Raw genomic sequence first — 24,762 nt, 5'->3', positions numbered from 1 at the left:
TTATTTTATCATCATATGAGATCATATCTACGAATGTTGCTTAGTAAAGTGAAGCTGAACTAACCGTTTTCGTTATATACATATATCTATGAAAAACACAAGAGGTATTGTAATTAATCTAAATAAACTGAATTTAAGTAATACTATATGCTACACTGAAACATTATAACTAGAAGAGATAACAAAATATGTTTATTGATAACCCTAGCATAGCCTTAAAATCCAATAGGCCTCAAACAATTGTTTATCCTAAGCCCAAAATTGTATACAAACCGACACTAACTATGTACCCCATTACAACAGCATACTCCATGATAAAATTTCTACCATACACCTACAAAGTCCCTTTCAATTCAACTTGTCAAAATCATTGCAAAATAATGGTTCTCATAAACTTCTGAAATTTGCAAAAAAAAAATAAATAATCAGCCTGGGGCTAGAAAATATTAATTTTAAATCATAAATATTAATCAGATAAGTGGAATGGAATGCAATATAAAATTTAGGACAAAGGCCCTGGTTGTAGTATGAAACAATTGATAGGAGATACTATAAACAGAGGTACAGTAAAAGGAATTGTACGCCTCTCTTTGACACTTTACCATTTCTGATCCCAGTTTTTATTGTATCTTCTCACTTCCACCACTTATCTATGTAAAGGAGGAAGAGAATGGAATATAAAATTTCAGCCCAAAGACAAGTGCTGGAACCTACGAGGTCATTCAGTGATGAAAGGGAAATTGAGAGTAAAAAGTTTGAAAGGTTTAACAGGAGGAAAACCTCGCCGTTACGCCATAAAACAGTTGTTACGAAAGGGTGGAAATGGACACTTTCATGTTTAGGGTAGTTTAGGCAAGTTCAGAAAGGGCCTTATGCCACAACGTGGTTCTAAACTCAGGTCCCGACATTCTAACATTTCTGCCAACGTTACCCTTACTTCATGTCAGGAAGTGCTATGTTAATAGTTACCAAAAAGCTGTAATTTTGTCTTAATACATACATAAAGGTACAGTAAAGCAAGCAAACAGACAAATTTTTAATTTATTTATAAAATGTGACATAAATAATATCGAACGACTTCAAAAGCGTCAGTGGAAAATCTCATATAAAGTAATGATACTTTGGAATACCTGCATTTGAGTGATTTCTAGATAGCTAAGGAGACTGGATTCAATTCCTAATGCACTTTTACTTAGAGGTATGCAGCCTGAGAAGTGTCATGAGCTTGTATAGATGAATCAGTCTCGTCCTCCGTCGTGATCAAACTGGGCAAAGTTCCGCTCTCTCTGATGGAAGCTCCTTCCTTGATGGTTACTTCCGAATTATTGCCATGTGATAAAGGCCTATCAATCTGGTTTGACCCCACCGATAACTTCAGTTTCTTGCTTGCAGAACGAACCTGGAATTGATCAAAGCTCAGTTATCAGCCTTTAAGTCTTTGAATAGAAAGGTTTGTGTATTGCAAATTTTTTCCAATTCCCATCCCAAGAAAACCCCCTTTTTCACCCAGTCTTTAAAATTGCAAATAAAATTATATTGATCAAAACCTTTTATAAATGCATTATTGGTTTTATTAAAAAACTACTTTCACCTTTTACAAAAAAACAAATAATAATCACTGTGAGGTTATCCACCTACCATGGAAAATATAAGTAGATCACTACAGTACTTGAAACAGTGAAGTGTTTTTATATAAAAAAAAATTTCTTATTCACACTAATTGCTAAAAATTAACCCATTTTTCTGCATTGTACATGTGCCCAACATTCAAATTATCTTGAAGTAAAAAAATAATCAGTACTATTGCACAGGTGCAGGCAGTGAGCAAAGTCGTTCTTCAGATGTTTGATTCCCTGAGCTGACTGAATGGGGCTGGGAGGTAATTTTATACTAAAAAATTCATCTAGAAAACAAATCCTTTACTTATCATTTGCTCAAACATCAGGTTTTTTAATTATGTCTTTTAATGTTATGTGTTCTTATAGACAATATTTGGAACAGGAGTCACTGAGCCAAGTCATATACAAAACTGAGCCTCTATATAAATATAATTTTACAAATACTATGGGGAGCAAGCACACCAAATTATCAATAAACAAAAATAAAAATGCAAACATAGAACCAAGGATTTTCAAATATATAGGCTCAGTCCTTCTGTTCTCTACATCAACTACATTCCAACTGGTGCAGCTACTGGACATATACCCTTCAATACAACTTTAAACATCATCCAGTAATAAAAATGCATTCTTGCTCTTTTGTCTTGAATGTTTAAAAAAAGCCACTGCAGAGAACCAAGTTCAATTGAATAATTATAAAACAGGAGCTTTCCACCTTCACTAGGGTCATATTCAGCTGTTCTAAACTAATTATAAAGTTTTTACAGAAAAATAAAAAGTCAACACGAAAACTACCAAAGAGAAATTAAAATGAAAACTATCAATCTGGGGGTCTTCCTTGACTATCATGAATTCTTGAAGGTCAAAGGCTCCCATTTTATACTTATTCACTTGAATTTGGTTTTTTACTATGGCTTTTTTCTTAACCAATAAACAGTATTATGCTGCATTACTATCAACTAACCTGAGAGTACTGTACATCATCCACCAATACCGTAACCTGCATATCCTTCGAGTTCTTGGCCTCTTTATCTTCGTCAGCATACACAACGATGTAAGTGTCTTCGGAATTAACATCTTCCGCTCCAATTACTGATATAAACGGAGAGGTAGCTGCAGTCACACCATTAGCTTTGCCTTTGCTTGCGTTTGACATATCCGAGGCAAGGAGTAGTTCCAAATCACTGTGCCTTTCAAGAATATGGTTTTCTATGGCTGTTCGTCTCATAAAGCCCTCGCCACAAATCTGTAATGTTGAACTGAATATAGAATTTAGGCCAAAGGCCAGGCACTGGGACCAGTGAGGTCATTCAGTGCTGAAGCATAAATTGATAGTAAAAATTTGAAAGGTGTGACAGGAGGAAAACCTTGCAATTGCACTATGAATCAATTGTTAGGAGAGGATGTTAAGTAAGAAGGAAGAAAGAGAGCATACAAGGAGGTACAGTAAAAGGAACAAAAAGGGTTGCAGTTAGGGGCCGAAGGCAGGCTGCAAAGAACCTAGAATAGCTAGAATAGAAGAAATGGTAGACATTACTACATTATTGTGCTGTTGTTCAAGGAGTTACAGAATAGTAAATCATACTTTAGCCTATTTTGAAATATTTAGTTAAAGCTTATGGCATAATGGTTATCCTAATACATATTTTTGCAATGGACTGAAAAACATAAAAGAATAACTTACCTCACACTTAAATCTTTTATTAGTTGAATGAATATACATGTGGGTGCGCAAATTGGTTTTCTTATTAAAAGCCCGACCACAGACAGGACACTTGAAGGGTTTTTCCCCTGTATGCGTTTTCATGTGCTCTTCTAACTTGGCTTTGCTTATGAAGTACTTTTTACAAACGGTACATCCAAAATCTCTGATATTATAGTGAGCGTACTGCAGGTGTTTCGAGACAGAGGAGCTGGTGGCAAAACAGGAATTGCAAACGGTGCATTTATAAGGCTTCTCTCCCGTGTGCGTTCTTTCGTGATTTTTCCAAGTGCTGTACTGCTTGAACCACTTGGGGCAGTAATTACAGCCGTAAGGTCTTTCGTTCGTGTGCACCCTCATGTGCGTCCACAGGTATGCTTTGCGGCTAAACTGCTTGTGACAGATGGTGCAAGAGGTTTTCGTTTCACCACTGTGACTCTTCATGTGCAGAATCAAGTTCCTCTTGTCGTTGAGCACCTTGTTGCAAATCTCACAGAAAAAGGCGTCACTTTTCACCGAATGGCAATTTCGCATGTGAAGACCTAGGTACTTTTCCAGCTGAAAAATATAAATGGCTGTGTTTAAAATATCCATCCATTTTCATGGAAAAATTCATGAAATATCAAAGGAACAATGGCACTGTTTCAGACATATCAAAGGTACAGAATATCAAGGGCTATGGTAACCCTCTGAAATTTAGATGATGTCATTTGCTGTCTTGCAAACTGACATAATCAGCGAGGTTTTACTGATGCCATTTGAAGTCATGCAAATCTTTAACCACTGAGATTCTGATGACTGCAAATGGGAACCATAAAATTTTTTTAGCTGTCTTCAATGCCCCACTTGATTTTCAATTAAATTTTTTTACTAATATACTACATTAAAAGTAAAAGAATTTAGCTTAAAAATAACACAGTAAGAAACATTATATCACAAAAACTAAATTTATGGTGAGCAACAAAAGTACTGCCCATAGTCTAATTTGCCAAAGGAATCTCAAATGGTAAAAATAAAATAAAAAAAAAGCTAAAAAATTAACAAGTCACTTAAAGGACACTAACTTGTACAAAACTGGTATGGGATATCCAGTATCATACTTCCTATTTCAACCTGTCACTCTGAAGATAATATTTCAGTATTCTAGTATCCATTTACCTTGAACGACTTGTCGCACAGCAGGCACGTGTAAGGAGTAACGTCGCTGCCCTTGGTTTCACAAGCTTCCAGGTGGGCATCTCTGTAACGCTTCTGGGAAAACGAAGCATCGCACAGGTGACACGTGTACTGAGTCGGTTCCTTCTTTTCTTCCATGTGGGCGATGTGCATGTGTCTGTAGAGCTGACTGTGCATGCTGAAGGATTCACTACATTTCTTGCATTTGTAGGGTTTTGACTTCAGGTGTACCTGAAATGGAACAGTTTTAGATTCTGAGAAGACAGCAAATACAAAAACATGACTATTTTGGTATTTTGCATTTCTAACATGAAAACAAACAACCCCTTTTGCAAAATAATAAGACTTCAATATCTTAAATCAAAGACTAAATTACAATTTTAAACAATATTGACAGTTTTTTTTTATAGATCTATAGTTTACAGAAGTCAACTTGTAAAAGATAAAAATTGGCCACTGTCTGTAAGAGAGCAAATGTAATGTACTTACAATGCATATACTTGTTTCATGGTGTTAAACTCTACAGATGATCACAGAATATTTTTAGTTTACATAATGATAAACTACAAAAATAAATTGTTAAAAATGGAAGGTTTTCATACAAATGCATTCTCAATCAACAGGGTAACAGGATGCAATGGTATGGAATGAATAGAATAAAAGAACTAGGGCAGAAACCAAGCACAGGGACCTCCGGGATCTTTCACGCTGAAAGGAAAACAGACAGTAAAAAGGCTTTAAAAGTTAACAGGAGAAAAACCTTCTAGTTGCACTATGAAGCAAATGTTAGGAGAGGGTGGAAAGTAAGATGAGGTACAGTAAAAGGAATGAAACAGATTGCAGCTAGGGAGCAAAGGGACATTGCAGAGAACCCTAAATAATGCCTATAGTGAAGCTCATGAGGTGCACTGGCAACACTAACCCCCAACGGGGTAAATTCACATTATGACTTTAGTGGAAGTAATGGGTCTGGAACCCTATACATGATCTAAACTAACAAATACATTAACTTTAACAAAGAGAGTGCCCTTGGAGGAAAACAAAAACATCTTTTTTCTAGTTGTTTTTTATATTCAGGACCACACAGACCTCATCTTCAACCAATGTGTACATATGCTAAGAAAAAAAGTTTAACAAGAGAACTTAACATCGCAAAAAACAACACCTACTCTGTTGTAGTGGCCGATCAGGTCTCTCTTCCTCACGTAAGACGCACTGCAGTGCTCGCAGGAATAGCTCTGACCACCGTGAGAAGCAGCATAATGATCACACGCACCACGCTGAGTTGAAAATCCTTTGTGACAGCTACTGCAAACCCACGGTTTTGCAACATTACCTTCTAAGCGGTAGCTCATCATGTTCCTCTCCTCTCGAATTCTGGCACGCTTCTTCCCCTAAAAGTAGGAAAAATACATATTGAACAGAAAGATCTAGTAAGTTGTAATTCAGGGCTCCAGCATCTAGCTACAAACAGATTATGTTAACATTTCTAAAGGAATTGACTGCAACTTCAAAATACTGAACGATTTAAAAAAGAAAAGGAACTCACACCACAAAATATTCCAACCTACGGAGAGATGGCCAGGGTTTATAACAGTTACATAAAACCTATGTATACTAATTTATACAGCACAAACATGGGAACTGCTTGGGAATCAAGAGGAGTTTCTGTTTAGGTGTGATGGCAGAATTTTTTTATTCAAGGTGACAGGAAAATGGGAAGACGGTATTACAAATGAAGAATTGAGTGAGAAATGAGGTGTCAAGAAGCTGGGAAAAAAAACCTACTGAAATCTACAATATTGCAAAGGCTTGGACAAATGATGAGAAAGGATGAGGAACAGCTGGCAAAAAAGCAATAAATATGGAAGTAGCAGGATGAAGACCAGTGAGAAGACATATGAAATCACAAGGATAGTGGACAGACGATGACCAAAACCTGACAGCAACTCAAGCAGAAAAACACAGGAAAGCCATGAGTAGAGAGAACTTATTTTACGCCTAACCCCATAAAGAGGGAAGATGATGTAAAAACTGTATAGTAATCATTCTTGATGATGATACAATTACCTATAAAACTTAGTTTGGCATACAAAAATGAAATGACAAAATGACATACTAATTCAGCAACAGTTGACAAAATAATGAGTACTGTAGGGTATTTACTAAATATATACATGGACATTCCACCTGTGAGCAAATACATCGTATGTTAAAAACCTACTTAGTAGCACTGGCCTCTTTCTCAACTAATCTTTCCTAGAAAACTCAAATGGAAATAAAAACATTATCCTGTTACACATCCTCAAATATTCAAAATGAAAATAGAAGAAAATATCTTACCACAAGAGGTTTCTGCATCGGTTCATGAGAAACTTTGGAATTTTCTTCTTCTTTTGCCTCAATATCCTCGCCGAATGTTTCAAAACCACTGTTAGAATCCATCTTATTTCCAATATCTTTCAAACCCACGTCTTCTTTCTTTGCATCCAAGTCTTTCAAAACTTCTTGAATATGACCAAGCGGGGCCATGCAATCTCCTTCATCAGATTTAACTTCTGTTTTGTTAACAAACTTTGAAGAATTGGAAGGTGCATGGTCTGAATGCAAGTCAGGTAAGACTTTCTCCTGACAGACTTCCTCTGAAGCATCCTCCCCTCCAGGACCCTCGTCGGAGTTTCCTTTATACGACTTCTTTTGGGAGGCTTCGCCGTCAACTTCTGTTAAAAGCTGGTGATGAAACAGTTCAGGATCTAACTGATTATCTTTTTTAGGTTTAGCAACGGGGAGTAAGAAATCATCATTCAACTGTTCTTCCGCATTTAAGGGATTACCCTCATCTTCCGTCCAATTTGGATTACCAGATTCGGGAATAACTGATTCAAGCTCCCGATGAAAAGGCTCGCTTTTAATGTTTGCTCCTTTGATGTCCTGTGACCTTTCAACTCCATCGTCTGCTATTTCCTTTTTGACACTACTTAAATTGACTGGTATTTTCATGACACTTTCCTCAGGACTTTTGTCTCCATCAACTTCCAAGTTTTCTGTATTTGAGACGTATTCAGTCTCATTATTAGCGGAAAACTCGTCATCGTCATCATCACTTAAAAGCACAGGGGCAAGTTTTTCTCCTTCTGTTTTATGTTTGCGTTTTCTTTTAGCAGGCTGAATTATCTCCATTATTTCAAAACTCTCTCTTACGTACTTTTCAGTATCGAAGCATCACTGAGAATATTGAGAGATGGATCAGTTGAGGCACAATCTTTCCTGAGCTTGCAAAGTAATTGTTCCCCTTTTTTATCATCATCACCATCAACTATAAATTTATTTTCAGCACAAGCAGACGGGCCCTCTGCATTCCCTTGCAGACGTGACATAAGATCACTCTTCATCGACAAGAGCTTCTCTTCCATGTCTGTGATTTTATCAATGAGCACAGAGCACTTTTTACACAAAACCCAAGGCCCTACAAGGGACTCGTGATTAAGGGCACATGGAAAGAACTTCTCAAACTTTTTCAGCGCTTCCGACTGGTCAAGCTTCGAGATATTTTGGAACAACTTACAAGATTCTCTAAAGTCGGTTTTCGTGTATGCCTTGCAGGCAATGCACAATGGCTTGATAACCTGAGATAAGTTCATGTATTCATCGAGGACAATCGTGACGTTTTCGATATTCTCTGTAATGTCAGGAGGCTCTGATTTGATCTGGACTCCCTCGTTAGTATCATCACAGCATGACTGTGACTCTTTTGTCTGCTGAACTTCTAGTGTATCTTCTTCTTCCCTTCCCAGAGAATCATCAGTTTTTACTCTGACAGGCTGTGATGATTTAACTTGGTGATATACTTCCTTATGGGCATCAAGATCTGCACTGTTTGAAAATAACTTGAAACATAAATAGCATCTGTGGGTTCTGTATCGACCCTGACTACGGCTTCGAGTGGACTGTTCTAGGGCCATTTTCTTGATTTGTTGACTATAATGTTTCGATTCCACTTTGTATTCTAAATCCCTTTTTTTGTTATGATCATTCTTTCCTGATTTCTTTTTATTAGAAATGATATCAGCAGGAGTCTGATAAGATATACAGTTGTCTTTTTTATCAAGGCCTTTAGGAATTTTCACTGGGTAATCACAGTCAACATCATCCATGTAGTCAAACTTCGCATCAGGCTTGGAAATGCAATTTGCAATGTGATCCCGGAAGAGTTTTGGCGACGCATACTTCTTTCCACAGCTACTACAAATTTGTGACTTTTTATGGACCCTGCAGTGCTTGAAGAACTCTTTCATGAGTGAACAGCGAAAGGAACAGTAACGGCACTCGAACGAACTCTCTTCGCTGTGGACTTCTCTGACGTGATTTCGCACATAGTGCTGATTCAAGAACTTTTCTCCACAGATGTAACACTCGTCGTCCCATTCCTCGTGGAACCTGCGCCGGTGAATTTTCAGGGATCTTTCCGAATGTAGTACAGTCCCACAATCTTCACAGGAATACAGAGTAAACCTGAAAAAGGAAGGGGAAAAAGATAGGGAAAACTAGTCACCGTATAGCAATACGTAACAGAAAGTTACTGAACAGTTAAAAATGTGTTGTTGTTTAACCAAACACTTTTTTATGTAATTAACATGGAGCACAAATTTCCATTTGTCATCCAAGGAAGTATTTCCATCTGATATTTTATTGTGATTATTACAATTGCGTTTCGGCAAGGAAAATATAAACACTGTGATTTCAGTTAGAAAAATACAATGCAAATCGAGAGTTTGTCAAAAGAAAATGCATTGCTTCATCAATGTAGCAAGTATTCAGAGATGTTGAATGCAGCAAGTAGAAGTGAGGAAGATATAACTGCCATTTACTTTGGAAAGTGCGAGCCTACATTCCAAACTTAAAATGTACACATTTCTCCTTGAATGCCACAGTGGTCCAAATATGTACCATTGTACTCTAAGAATATTACTTAGTTTTAGTTCCTTACCTTTTCTTGACATTTGTGGGGTTAAGTTCTTTCTCTTGATCCACTGGCCTCAGGACTTTCAACTGAAAAGCAATATAAGATTGAGTGTTCCTATGTATATTTCCAAGCAACAACTTGAAGTTCTCCATAATGCTGGATAAAGTTGAATTTACATTGAGGATGAGTTTCAGGCTTTGGTATAAATACACGGAATATAAAATAAATGTGCAAAAAATAAAAAGATCCTATTTAGACTCACTGTTTCAGATACATTCAACAATGGCAACCTACCTGAATGAACCTACTTACCCATGATCCAAACGATGAAGCAATGTTATGCAAAACACTTTTCTTTCCAGGGGACTCGTCTTTAGTAACAGACGAGAGACTGTAAGCCATCATCTCCCCTTTGTTAGTCTGTATCACGGATCCTTCAGCTAAAGTGGTTGGGAGACTGTCCACTGTAAAGAAAATTGGAGAATACTCAGTGTTACTGACATTTGGAAGACTATCCCCTGTGAAAGAAATCAAGAATAATCAGTGTTTGACACTGGAAGACTACCAACAGTAAGAGAAATCGAGAGTACGTACTCAGTTTTATTGACACTGGAAGACTATCCGCTGTAAGAGAAATTGAGAATATGTATTCAGTGTTACTGACACTGGAAGACTATCCACTGTAAGAGAAATTAAGAATACTCAGTGTTACTGACATGTATCTGTGTCTACTGTAACATTGCATGAGTTTTCACCGAGGAAATATGGCAGATAATAAACACTCAAGCAAGTTCTTGCTTTCTAGACATGGATGTCGATCAACTACAGATACCATGATTATGTAAATGTAGTATTACCTTTAAATGAACAATAAATAATCAGTGCTTTAATAAATGAACAGCTGTACATAGCTTTAAGCACATTAAAATATAAAACTTTATTTAAAAAGGCTACGAATATGAGATTTCCTAATAACTTCATCTATGATATAATACACCACCTGGTTTCATTAAAAAATGTAATTAAATTTGTAAGAGCTTAGAAAAACATTGTTTTTTAAAAAAATTTTCACTTCCAAACTACAGTAATACTTTGCCAAGTATATCCTTTTCCTGTATCCACACTATGTCCTAAGCCACAGACTTTTCAGTACAAAGGGTATATGTACTGCTTTAAATAAACAAAATTTGTGAAGTGTAAATAAGAATGAATGTTGCATGGATGATGCAAAGGCCGAGTGCAGGGAAAACACTAATAGTTCTGGAGTGCATGTACATAAAATTCCTCATACAATAGCCTTTGTTCAACTAGGAAAAGCTCAACACTCCGCATAGGCTGACGAGTGTTGAGCAAACACTGATCATTCTGGAGTGCTTGTGAAACTACATTACCGCTCCCATAACCTTTGCTCTGCCAGTAATCATGGTACTCTACATATGCTGACTGACTTAATCAAGGTGGTTGGTACAGTTTTATCAAGCAACTCCATTGTGTTGTTACCTAATCAACATTAATTTGTCATGAAGTAAATGTGCTTTGTTTCACATGCAGTGTTACCAAAAAAAAATAATTCTCAAGAACTTCTATGCAAATCATTTCAAATTACTTACATGTGCTACTATCTCGCAAAGGCAGTCTTGGTTTAGTCTGGGACATCAACTTCACATACTGCCTGCCGCCAGCAGAAGATAACGACGGCTTCCTATGAAGACTTGTTCTTACTATAGGCCTGTTTATCTTCGAGGACACATCGGGAGCTTTGGAAACGGAAGCGTCGTCTTCTATTAGTGCGACATTCAAAAAGATATTTGGGTCCTTGTCTTCTGGCAATGGTGCCCCTTCTTCTGGTTCCTTGTTCATGTGCTCGTTTATGCTGGAGATGGTTCCTGGGCCTTTATATACAGTCTGAGGCGCATCCAAGGACTCCCTAAAATCAATGAATCTTTCAGAATAAACTACCATGAAAATACATGAAAATACTATATTAATAAAAAATGTCGAAACTTTAAAATAAAATTTAATAGAGTTATTTCTTCTTTCCTTGATACATGCTCCTAATGAAAATATAACATTTTGTAATTTTTGACATAAAACAGTAAAGACGGCACAAACACTATATTAAACATATGAAATGTTTACAACTACATGGAGTACAAATATGATATGTCCAGTTTTTAATCCTCAAGCTTCTTCTAGAGATACGTGACTTCTATTCTCCATCTTAAAATGTAATGATTCTACCATTATCTGATAAATTCACAAACATAACATTCCCTTTACATACTTTGGTCTTTTGCAATTTTTGGCATTTACCATAGCAAATGTGATCTCATTACGTACCTGCATAATAAGATCATAATTATCATAACATCAATAATAATAATAATCATAATAATAATAATAATAATAATAATGCACTTGTATAGAGAATAAAACTGCTGTATAAATGCTGTTAATATATTTCTCTTTGCTGAAGTATCAACATTGGCCAATTATTAAGCAAAATTAACATAGACGAAAAACAAGTCACATGGAAAAACTGAGAAGACTTAATATAAGATTTGACCAGTGCAGCCAACTTTTTAACTGGACATGATTGAGAGTGAGTCTACTTCCTTCTAATAATAATAAAAATAATAAAGCATTGTCCTCCACAAAAAAATGATGAAAATGAACATTCAAATACCTAATCTGGAACAATTTCTGCAATCTCACCGTAAAAGGGACCCTATACGTATTGCACAGGAGATTACTAATTACGGGCAAACATAAAAACATTCCAACTCACCCGTTGTCTTGAGTCAAATGCCGGTCAGGGGTATCAATCAAAAACATATCTCCGCCACTACAGTCACCGACAACAAAAATCTGCATGTCTTCATTCGCTGCCGTTCCTAAGTTGCTGTTAAAGTTTTCTCCAGATGAAATCCCCTCCAAGGACTGTGGGACCCCTTCGGCTGATTCTTCATTCACATCGCCAAAAGTTTCTAAGACCTGTGAAGGTAATGTTGCATCAGCTAGATTTCCAATGAGACAAAGTACAGACACCACCCTACTTACGAACAAGTTACGTTCTTGGTGGCCATTTGTATGTTGAATTATTTGTAAGCTGGTTACTGCACTCTCCATGCCTATTTAAGTACAGTATGATGTATTAAATTTATACAGTACTGTACGTCTTTCCATCCTAAAACACAATACACTGTACTTACAGAACTGTTTGCACAGAATAAGTGTGCAAAACAAAATCTGAACTTACAGGTGGCAAAGGGAAGCGCTCTGAACACAATCATAATTTACGATCCCATTTGTTTGTAGCTCTACATGTTTTAAGTTGAAGTTCAAAAGTAGGGTGGTGTCTGTATGCAATACTGCTTGCTTATAAGACAACATCTTTTATTCTGGACTGCTTTAGATGTACTCTGAATAAAATAATAAATACTATTGGGACTCCTGTGTGGTGTCCTTTCCCTACAAATGTAGTAAGCCGAAACTTCTACATTTACAAGAGAAATTTTGAGTTGATGAGATATCAAAAATCATCCCCATATTCTAAGGTTATGTAAAAAAAATATAATAGAATATTTCACAACAAACTAAGGATGAAATAACCAAAAATTCTCACAGAACACACCATAGAAACATGTTATTGTTATTATACAATTAAGTTTGTTCATACTTACCATGGCAGAGACTATACACTAGCTGTATTCTCTGACGTCCGACAGACAAATTTCAAAAACTCGCGGCACACGCCAGTGGGGCGGGCCAGGTGGTTATATGTACCCCCCCCATCATTTCCCGACCGCTGGGAGGCGGATATCAGGAACCATTCCCATTTTCTATTCATATTTTTTATTAATGCCTCTGTCTCCTGAGGGGAGGAGGGCGGGCACTTTAATTATATATATCTGCCAGGTAAGTATGAACAAACTTAATTGTATAATAACAATAACATTTTGTTCATGCCACTTACCTGACAGATAATATATAGCTGAATCCCACCTTCGGATTTTGGGAAAAAAAGAGACCGAATAGGATTTTTTAGGAAACTTAAATTAAGTAGATGATATACATCTTGGTTCCTCACCTGTTTGCAAAGTAGACTATGTGATTACTGTCACGTAAGGCTGCTTTTGCTTAAAACAGAGTTGCCAGCCAGGTGGAGACCTGTAGTGCTGGTGCGCTCTGGGATGATCTGTCAACGGCGGGTGCGAGACCTCAACGTGACAAGACCATCGAGGCCATACAAATGAGGGCAACGAACAACTGACCACCACCTGACCAACTATTTCACAAAAAAACCCCTTAAAACTAACTAAAGGATGGGAGATCTTCACATAAGACTCACCACAACCTAAAACACAACAACCTAACCTAATCCTAACTAAGGGATTAGGGAAAGAGCTACTTCCGGACCCCAATACTGTGTCCGCAGAAACGTATGGCCCCCAGTGCATTACAATCGTCATAAATCGTTCTCACATCCCTTAGGTAATGTGAGGCGAAGACGGAGTTACTCCTCCAAAAGGTGCAATCAAGGATGTCCTTGATTGACATGTTCTTTGGAAGGCAAGAGAGGTAGCGACGGCTCGAACTTCGTGCACTTTTACTCGGAAGAGGCTCAAATCAGTCTTCTGGAAAGATGAATGAGCCTCCCGAATGATGTCCCTTAGAAAGAAAGCAACAGCATTCTTCGATAAAGGTAACTCTGGTCTCTTCACAGAGCACCAGAGATTACCTGAGGGACCTCTTACCTCTTTCGTTCTATGCACGTAGAACTTGAGAGCCCTGACCGGCACAGGACTCTCTGGTTCTTGGCCCACCAATTGACATACCCTTGATCTCGAAAGTCTTTGGCCAAGGGTTCGAAGGATTTTCATTCTTCGCCAAGAAAGTTGGGTTCAACGAGCAGACAGCATTGTCCCCTTTGAAACCCATTAACTTGCTAAACGCTTGAATTTCACTAACTCTCTTAGCCGTCGCAAGAGAAGTTAGGAAAAGAGCCTTCCTTGTCAGATTTCAAAGAGACGCTGCCTGAAGCGGTTCGAAAGGGCTTGACATAAGGAATTTAAGGACTACGTCCAGGTTCCATGATGGAGGTCTCATTTGAGGAACCTTCGAGGTCTCGAAAGACACTTTAAAAGGTCATGAATGTCCTTGTTGTCAGACAGGTCGAGGCCTCTGTGCCTAAAAACCGCTGACAACATGCTTTTATATCCCTTGATGGTAGGGACCGCTAATTTCTGCACATCCTGAGAAAGAGCAGAAAATCAGCTAGTTTGGTTCAACAGAGGTCGAGGAAGAGGAAACTCCTTCCTTTTTACACCATGCCCTGAAGGAAGCCCACTTCGATTGGTAAACAGCTCTTGTGGAAGCACGTCTCGCATGTGCGATTGCTCTCGCAGCTGCTTTCGAAAAACCTCTCGCTCTGGCCAACTTTCGATAGTCTGAACGCAGTCAGACCCAGAGCGGAGAGGTTTTGGTGAACCTTCGAAGTGAGGCTGTTTGAGTAGATCTTCCTCCAGGGTAATGTCCTTGGAAAGTCTACAAGGAAAAGACATGACCTCTGTGAACCATTCTCTCGCTGGCCACATCGGAGCGATCAGGGTTAACCTCGTCCCTTTCCGAGGCCGCAAACTTCCTCATGACTTCCCCCAGAAATCTTGAATGGTGGGAAGGCGTACAAGTCTAGGCCCGTCCAATTCCAAAGCAAAGCGTCTACCACGATTGCTTCTGGATCCAGGACCGGGGGGGAGCAGTAAAGAGGAAGTCTCTTGGTCCTTTGACGTCGCGAATAAGTCGCCACCAGTGGACGTCCCCACAACGTCCACAGGTCTCGACAAACGTCTTCGTTCAAGGTCCATTCTGTCGGTAGGACTTGTTCCCGAGACGACTGAGAAGGTCTGCCCCTGACGTTTTTTGCACTCCCTGCAATGAATCTCGTCAGGATAGTCACATTTCTTCTCTTTGCCCACAGCAGAATCTCTCTCGCTAGGGAAAACAACGTTCTGGAGTGGTGTTCCTCCCTGGTTTTTTAAATAAGCGAGTGCTGTGGTATTGTCCGATTTTATCTGAACAATCTTGTTCTCCAAACTCCTTTCGAAGAAAACTGCAGGGACAGAAATACTGCTGCCAGTTCTTTGACATTTATATGCCAGGCTACCTGTTCCCCTCTCCAGGAGCCTGACACTTCCTTCCTCCTAGTGTTGCTCCCCATCCCGTGATGGAAGCGTCTGAAAAACAACACTAGGTGGGGCGGGGCTCAGAAGACTTAGGGACACGCCCTCTGAAGCTTCTGAGGGTCCAACCACCATCTTAGATGGTTCTTGATCGGAAGCGATATTCTCAATATGGCATTGAGATCGTCCTTGGCCTTCCACTCGTCCGCAAGGAAAAATTGGAGAGGCCTGATGTGCAGTCTTCCCAAGGAAACAAACCTTTCTAGCGAGGAAATGGTCCCCAGCAGACTCATCCATTCCCTCGCCGAGCAAGTCTCTTTCCTTAGAAAGGCTGAGATCTTTTCTAAGCCTAGCCGCTGACGTTCCTGGGACGGAAACGCTCGAAAAGCCACTGAATCCATCTGAATCCCCAGATACACGATGGGACTGTGTTGGGTCAGATGCGACTTTTCGAGGTTGACCAGAAGTCCCCAGGGACTTCGCTAGGGCCAAAGTGAACTGCAAGTCCTTCAGACACTTCTCTCTCGACGACGCTCTGATCAGCCAGTCGTCGTAGGGTAACAAGGGAGGGAAACTCTTTATTCCCGAAGAGTGTAGCCACCTCGCTACGTTCTTCATTACTACTGTGAACACCATCGGAGCCGTGGTCAGTCCGAAACACATAGCTCTGAACTGCCATACTTTTTTGTCTAAGACAAACCTTAGATACTTTCTTGAAAGAGGGTGGATCGGGATGTTGAAAGTAGCGCCTCCTGCAAGTCTAATGACACCATCCAGTCGCCCGGTCTCAAGGCTCCCAGAACAGAATGAGGCGTCTCCATCGTGAATTTGGTCTTTTCCAGCGAAAAGATTGAGCCTGCTTAACAAATCTAGAACTGGACGCCAACCTGACGACTGCTTCGGTACTAGGAAGATTCTGTTGTAAAAACCTGGAGACCCCAGGTCCGCGACTTGTTCCACCGCTCTTTTGTCGATCATCTGCTGAAGGAGATCGAACAATACTTTCTTCTTTTCTCCCTGATAGTGGAGAAAGGTCTCTGGGAGTCGTAGAAAAGGAGGGAGGGGAAGATCTAAAAAGGGGTTGGGGATCTTGTACCCCTGCTCCCGAGCCACGATCTTGAGGGACCAAGAGTCCGTGTCTCTCTCTCTCCACGCTCCCGCAAAAAACTTCAGTCTGGCTCCGACTGGTGTCTGAAGGACATGCTTCTCACTTGGAAGGCTTTGGCTTAAAGGAAGCTCTTCCTCGTGAAAACCCTCTCCCTCGAGGAGCTGCTCTCGAGGGGGGAGCCCCACGAAAGGGCTTGACTTTCTTCGGCGGTCGAAACCGCAGCTGAAGAGGTTGAAGGTACGGCTGACCGTCTTGTAGACTGGGCCAAAAGGTCCTGAGTTTGCCTTCTCTTGCAAACTGTTCGTCAGGTCCTTTACTAAAGTCTGGGGGAAGAGATGGTTCGAAAGAGGCGAAAACAGCAAATCCGCTTTCTGAGCTGGAGTCACCGAACGAGCTGTGAAGTTGCACAGCAAAGCTCTCTTTTTTAATAAAGCCGTTCCAAAATGAGATACGATCTCCTCCGAACCATCCCATGACGGCTTTGTCCATACATGCTAACACGCTGGACAGCTCCCCCAGACTGAGAGATTCTGGGCTTCTCGCTTGCAGATCCAGAACTCCCAAACACCAGTCAAGGAAGTTGAACACTTCCAGCGTCCTGAGCAGACCCTTCAAATGATGGTCAGCTCCGTAGAGGTCCCAGGTTACTTTAGCAGAGGGTAAAAGCGACCTCCTCTGCAAATCCACTAGGCTGGAGAAATCTCCTTGAGCCGAAGAAGGGATACGAACTCCTACTTCATCTTTGGTTCTATATGCAAATGCCCCCTTTTCCGCTAAGTCTAGCTGGAGGCAAGGCGAAGGTCGTCTTGCCTTGATCTCTCCTTCGTACCATCCAATCTTTGGAGTTCTTAAAGGCACGTTTCGTGGAGAGAGAAGTTTTCATCTCTACAAACTCCGGGGTTTTTCCAGTTTTTGATGAAGAAAAACTGCGAAGGAGGAGACTTGGGAGCTGCAGGCTGAAACTTGTCTTCAAAAGAAGAACGAAAGAGTTGCACGAGGACTTTATAGTCCGAGATTGACGGGTGCCGCAGAAGGTTCCTCTTCAACAACGATTCAGCCGAACTACTTAGCTCTCCTTCTTCTCTAAACGGAAGAGGAGACCGTCTGTCCGAGGAGAGGGCGTCCTAATGTCGGGTCTTGGCTTGATCAAAGGACCCCTATCCTTGCTAGAGGCAGCCTTATTTCGGCTGTCTTCTCTATGACGCTTACTACTCGATGAAGGTAGAGCGTCCTGACGAGGACGAGCGTCCTTAGCGCCATCGCGGCAGTCTCACTTGCCAGAGAAGCGTCCTTACGTTTCTCAAACGAAAGGGAAGACCTTTTCGCTGGAATACGTGCCTGTGCGCGTAAACTAGCATCTGGGTGGGGGTACGACTTCTTGGTCGGAATCCCCAAAAACGTCTTGAAAAGCGCCTGAACGTCCTGGCGAGCTTCCTGGCCAAGCGTCCCTGGCGAGCGTCCTGTCTAGCGTCCTGGCGATCGTCCTGACGAACGTCCTGCCTACGTCCTGCAAGCGTCCTGACGAGCGTCCTGACAAGCGTCCTGACGAGCGTCCTGCCGAACGTCCTGCCAAGCGTCCCGCCTAGCGTCCTGCCCTAGCGTCCTGAACAGCGTACTGTCGAACGTCGTACAGAGCGTCCTCCTCAAAAGCATCCTGACGTAACGTCCTTTTAGAGGACGAACGAGATCGGCGAATCGCCGAAGGAGAAGCGATCGGCGAACGAGACGAAGTAGGTGAAGGTAGAAGGAGACTACTGCTTTAGTCCTCTTGACAGGCAGTCTAAGGTCCTTCCTCCGCTTAGGCTCGACTGCTGCTGGGCGAGTCCTCTGAGCCATAAGCGAGGATAGCTGGTCCTGAAGGGACAAAAGAATGTTTTTCGTTCGTCGGGGAAGAATGACAGAGGAAGCAGGACTGATCCTGTGAGAAGACGAGGGGCGAGGGGACGCCTCCTCCTTCTCACAGGTACAGCTACCTGCTTCTCAGGTATACGCGCCTTGTGACGCAACCCAGCGTCCTCATCAGAGGAGATCTTACCTCTTTTCTGAGGCGGAAAAGCGGCATACGCCGTCCTCCGACGACAGTGGCGAAAGAGGACGTGAAGCGTCTCCGCACGAAACGTCCTTTTCAAGGACGAGAGTCTCTCCGAGCGCTCCACCCCTTGCGCTGGGGAGGACGCTTCGGAGGACGAAAAAGCACTCTTTCAGGACGCGCGCTCGTGCGCGCTCCTTGGCAGCCTGGGACTTTGCTACAAGGCCTGCCGAAGGCACGCCAGATCGGTGGGAAGCCCCCGTAACCCTCTGCGGCTTTCGACATACTATCTCCCTGGGTCTTGGGAGTCTGATAGAGGTCTAGGCCTAGAGGCATTATGGGGCCGATCTGACACCCCCTCCCACAACACTGGGGGCACGATCACACACTTGCACCGAGCCAGTTTCTAAGGCTTTCACTTTGGTCTCCAGAGTGCGAAGAGACTCCAAAATCAGAGAGAGAGCATTCGCTTCTCCCGACACAGAATCAGAGCCCGAAGGCAACACAGGTTTAGGGGTTGTAAACACTACAGGTGTTTATGTAGGAGAGATGTTAGCCTTACCTTTGGTAGAACCACTCCTGGAGGAAGACCTCCTGATCCTATCGCGCTCCAAATTTAAGGCGATAGGACTCATATACTCTCCAATCATCATCGGTCAATTTCTACATTCATTGCACCGATTATCAATCAAACAATTAAGCCCCCTACAACTCATACATACTGTGTGGGGGTCTACCGATGCTTCGGTAGCCTCACCTTACAATCAGCCCTCACACACACTCTGAAACTCACAGCACTTGATCCAGACATATCTTATATAGAAAAGTCAATCCAAAATAAAAAAACGGTCCACTATCGCGCATGCCAATTCAACAATCCAATTCAATACCAAAAAAATCAATCAGATACTTAAAAGCGAGTCAAATTCCAAAAAATCCTGAGCAGAGGTCTGTAAACAGTTGTTTACCGACCGGCGACAGAAAAAAATATGAATAGAAAATGGGAATGGTTCCTGATATCCGCCTCCCAGCGGCGGGAATGGGTACTACCACCTGGCCGCCCACTGCGTGTGCCGCGAGTTTTGAAATTTCTGTCGGACGTCAGAGAATACAGCTATATATATATCTGTCAGGTAAGTGGCATGAACAAATGTAAGTTTTAAGACAGCCCTGATTCATATATGAACACCATAAGAATTACCTCTAGAAATAATGTGTATCAAATGTGACAGACAGTGTCACAACACACTTAAGCCTGTGGCATAGGGACAGCCTTTGGAAGATGTTAATTGTACTACCTGTTACCTTGTGGGGATATTGGACTGTAAAGCAGGCACAAGGAGAATAGCGAAAAAAAGAATAGTAACAGAACAGATTACAGCAATAATAACAAAAACAGATTGAGAGGGTTTAGACATATGAAAAAGGATGAGGAACACTCATAAAAATAGTACAGATTAAAGCAGCAAGATGACCAGTAGAACGATACACAATATAATGAAGAAAAGTGCACAGATATGACTTCGGCAAGTCGAGAATTCCGGCAGAATGTCCACAAAATACAAAACAGTGTTTAGGTAAAACAGCACGAGTAAACAGAATTGAATAGCATATAGACTTTAGGCCAAAGACCAAGCACTGGTACCTATGAGATCCTGCAGCAATGGAACAGAAATTGACAGTAAATGGTATGAATCAACTGTTAGGAGAGGGTGGAAAGCAAGATGGAAGAGAGAGAATATGAAAGGAGGTAAAATACATGGAATGAAAGGAGATGCAACTAGGGGACAAAGGGATGCAGTAAAGAACTCTAAGTAATGCCTACAGTGCACTGATGGCACTAACCCCCTTATAAGGACACCACAGGTAAAATAAAAGACTAGTAAACTATGGAAACAACCAAGTCTAGGAGAACATAAACCAATTCCCGTACCTGAATTATTTCGCCATTTGTCGTCTGAAGAAAATAATGAATTGGGGAGGTAGCTTCTGGTGTTGGCTGAATAAGACTGCTTTCACTGCTCTGTTTGGATGTTTCTTCCTCCTGCTCCACTTTAATCTTCTGCTCTTTGAAGCACCTTTTCATATTCCTTCCGCCTTGGTCGAGGGTCCTGACTTCCGATTCATCTGTTTTGATCGCTGAAAGTCAAGAAAAATGACCGAGGTTTCCTGAGCCAATAAAACAAAATACCAGTAGATTTAGGAGTACAGGCAGTCCCCGGGTTATGACGGGTTCAGCTTACGACGTTCCGAGGTTAAGGCACTTTTCAATTATATTCATCAGAGATTATTTCCAGGGTTACAACGCCTACAACGCTGACCTGGCAGAAGAAATATGACACCAAAAATGCAAAATAATCAATATTTGAAGGTTTTTTTAGATGAAAAATGCTATAAGAATGCAGTTTACATATCTTAGAATGGACCCAAAGCATTAAAAGTAAGGTTTTCTTAGGATTTTTTTACAATGTTCCGGCTTACGACGATTTTCGAGTTACAACGCGTCTCAAGAATGGAACCCCCGTCGTAACCCGGGGACTGCCTGTACACAAAATAAGATTTAATGTTTTTTGTTTTTTGGCCCAAGGTCAAGAGCTGGGACCTACAAGGACTTTACACGCTGAAATGGAAATTGAAAATACGAAGGTTATAAAGGTGTAATAGGAGGAAAACCTTGCAGTTGCACTTTGAAACAATAATCGTAAGCAGAATGTGAAAGATGGAAGAAAGAGAATATGAATGAAAGTACAGTAAAAGGAATGAAAGGGGTAGCAGCTAGGGGCTGAAGGGATGCTGCAAAGAACCTTAAATTAATGACCACATGCGCACTGCGTGAGGTGCACTGATGGCACTATCCCCCCCCTTCCCTCTCAAGTACACAAAATAAGGAAGCAATGTCAATTTTATTCAACAAAAACAGTTGAATATATATTTTACATAAAGTACTCATAAATAATTGATGCTCCCAAAACATTTAATTTAATTTCTACCTTACATCAGTTTTCACCTTAAAATCTGAAATACTGTACAACTTTTACAAATTTTAAGTTATCAGTCTGTAATCTACTTCAACTAAAATGAATCGTAACAAGCACGTCATTATTATTCAGAAGATGAACCCTATCCAACTGGAACAAGCCTCAAGGGGTTTGAAATTCATGCTTCCAAAGAATATGGTGCTCATTAGAAAGAAATAACAGATGGTAGTGAGAGCATAAAGCAAGTATTATCTATCTACTAGATTTGCTATCATTGACAGTTGTCCATTTCAGATAAAAGCTCCATTAAAGTCGTGCCTGTAATTGCCAAAACATCTGGGATTCCACAGGACACATGTAACTTGTTAAATAAAAAGAGCTGTAATGGGTGTGTAACAAACATAAAAAAAGATTTTTTGAACTAAATTTTTGAGGCAACAGTCTCCCACCTCAAGTTTTTATCAGAAAAATGCATACCTGATCTGTGGGTACTGGCGCTCCATTTTGGGGTGTTAGAAGACTTCCTTCATTGATAAGGCTACTTTGGGTGCTGTCAATACTAGCAGACTCCACTAACTGGTGAGAAAAACGAGGACACTAAAGATTACTTTTCACTGGATTTTCCCATCTTTCATGAACAACTCTGCCACTCACATATGGAAAAATGCAAAATGATCACCATACATCAAAATATTTCAAGAGCATCAAGTTTATCCAACCATGAATGAACATTTTATACATTGAAAAACTCTTACTTACAATACAGAATTCTGAAAATATAAATCTGACTTTTTCCACACAAGCCCATCCAACTTTGTTTGATTTGCATTCTTGGATTCTACCTTTCTGGTATTAAAGCACAAGTAACACAAAAGATTTACATCATGTATGAACACATTCTAGTACTACTGTAAAAGAACTCACCTGAACAGGGTCGCAAACAATTGAGACAGTTCCCGATTCGTCCACCTCATACTGTAACTGAGCTGACTCAATGAGGGAAATTAACTGCTTAACATCAGCCTCTTCCATCTGAGGTTAGCAGAAATTAATTATGTATTAATTTGTTACTGTGAAACAGTAATAAATAAATTGATGATTTTTGTTTACAACCCAGGGTACTGAATTGGTAAAGTACAGATGCTCCTCTACTTATGAATGAGTTTTAGTTCCAATCAGGTTCTTATCCCGATTTGTTCGTATGTCCAATTTGAAATACTTGGAGTCAATATGTACAGTACTATTTGGTTTTGTATACTTAAACACAATACTACTGTAATGTATTTTAATGAGTATTTTATTAATAATAATGATATTTAAAACCTAAATACATTAAACACATTAAACTAATTATGACAATACAATAAAATACAATCTTAATATGCGAACACAGTTGTTCACGTTTTTGAAAGTTCATAAGTAGAGTGTCTGTATAGTGAGCAAGGTACTGTAATGTACTGTTTGGTAACTGTTTTCAAGATTTTTTATTCCAAATGTACACAGCATTTAAACAAATATAGTATTACAGGAAGGTATTAAAGTCTACCAGTCAGGTAGGACCAAGCACCTCTGGTCAGTCTCGGTTTGGAAGGCACAGTTAGGATACAGCCCTACATCTTATTACAATATTTAAAGTGGTCTAGGCCAGGTTAGGTGGGGGTCCCTGGCACCCAAAGTTAGGAATGACGCTAATGCTAACCTACATTAGGTTAGGTCAGATAATGATCAATTAGACTAGGCTATGCAATATGAGTGGCAAAAGTGTAGAAGAGTTGCGCAGGGTACTTCCACAGGTCGAGGATTGCTCGAAAGCAGATTTCCAACATTTCAATAGGGATGTATCCTAACCTAACCTATCCTAGGGCACCATGCCTCAACATGACCAGAGGGGCTTCAGTCTCACTTCACACTCTCTAAGGTCTAGCTGGTTGCTGTCTTGGAATTCTACTTGGATGTTGAGAGTTAGGGCCTCTCCCTGGGGTGATTTTGGGATCTGAGGTGGGGGGTTTAGGTAACCTGGCTGACCTTTGCCTGAGCACCTGAAGGTGCCAGAAAACTAAAACAACCAAACTTTAACTTCTAACTAAGTAAGGAAACAAGGCTTTGTCAGCAAAAACATTTTCCTAGGAGATCTAAAAATGTAGCTAGCCCACATTTTTTGTGTCGCACGGTTGAAAGTACATCAAGACTATTTCGACATTGTCCCATCGTTCTGCATTCTCCCCCACAGTGCAATAGGAGAGCCGAGGGATAAGGGAACGAACAACCCTGATGACACCATAGGCTAGGAATCTACCTAAAGCTATGGCAGTTCTATGGGCTTCCCTAAATTAGTTACTATCTCTGTAATTTTGTGCAATAACTTAGAACATAATGCAAGGAACGTTCCCATGAATATGACAGCCACTGGGGATTGAGGCTACGAATGTATTTCGTTGTGTTTAGTAGTACTAGCCCCTGGTGGATAATTACAGCCAACCACCAAAAATAATGGTAAAGTCTTAATAAGCTGTCCATATACCATAGGGAAACCGTAAATTTAGAAGAAATACCTGATGCGGAGTTATTACCCAGATCTACCACTATTAGGGTAAAAACACCGTGTGGACTGGCCAACAAACCAACTATCACGGCTAGGCCACCCTCCGAAAAAAAGTACTTTTAATGCGTCCTGACACCGGAGATGGTCATCAGTCACGAGTTGTTGTTGGTGAGAGAAGGAGCTAAAGACCTCTACTCTCCTATCGAAGTAAGTATTTTCTCCAAAGTTAGAAATTAAGGCCATATTTTAAGATTTAAACAAAGGGAAATGAAAAGGGTGGCCAACGTAGTGCCCACAACACCAAAACGCTTTCAAAATTTTTTACTTACAACTTGGAATATTTAGAGACTGGCGGCATCGTCGACGTTTGCGGAGTGCTAGTGTCAATAAACTTCCCATTTCCTGTGCTAAATCAGCACACCACTTGTACCCAAAGACGCTGGGGTACTTTCATCACAACAAT

The 24,762-nt window shown here is 40.5% G+C and overlaps 1 protein-coding gene across 1 annotated transcript; it reads right to left on the bottom strand.

Moving 5' to 3' along the window:
• Positions 1–1,036: 1,036 nt before the first annotated feature.
• On the bottom strand, positions 1,037–22,789 carry LOC135196660 (uncharacterized). The gene is made up of 15 exons (XM_064223495.1): positions 22,682–22,789; positions 22,235–22,333; positions 22,076–22,136; positions 20,713–20,918; positions 12,249–12,454; positions 11,071–11,387; positions 9,773–9,924; positions 9,485–9,546; positions 7,753–9,009; positions 6,841–7,714; positions 5,667–5,891; positions 4,480–4,728; positions 3,304–3,879; positions 2,584–2,865; positions 1,037–1,399 (listed from the first exon to the last, which is right to left on the bottom strand). The coding sequence occupies exons 1-15, from the start codon at positions 22,787–22,789 to the stop codon at positions 1,193–1,195; spliced, it is 4,881 nt and encodes a 1,626-aa protein (XP_064079565.1). The 3' UTR covers positions 1,037–1,192.
• Positions 22,790–24,762: the final 1,973 nt, after the last annotated feature.

The sequence above is a fragment of the Macrobrachium nipponense genome, chromosome 18 (assembly GCF_015104395.2).
Source record: "Macrobrachium nipponense isolate FS-2020 chromosome 18, ASM1510439v2, whole genome shotgun sequence".
NCBI classification, from domain to species: domain Eukaryota; kingdom Metazoa; phylum Arthropoda; class Malacostraca; order Decapoda; family Palaemonidae; genus Macrobrachium; species Macrobrachium nipponense.
This window is presented reverse-complemented; position numbering and strand designations above follow the sequence as displayed.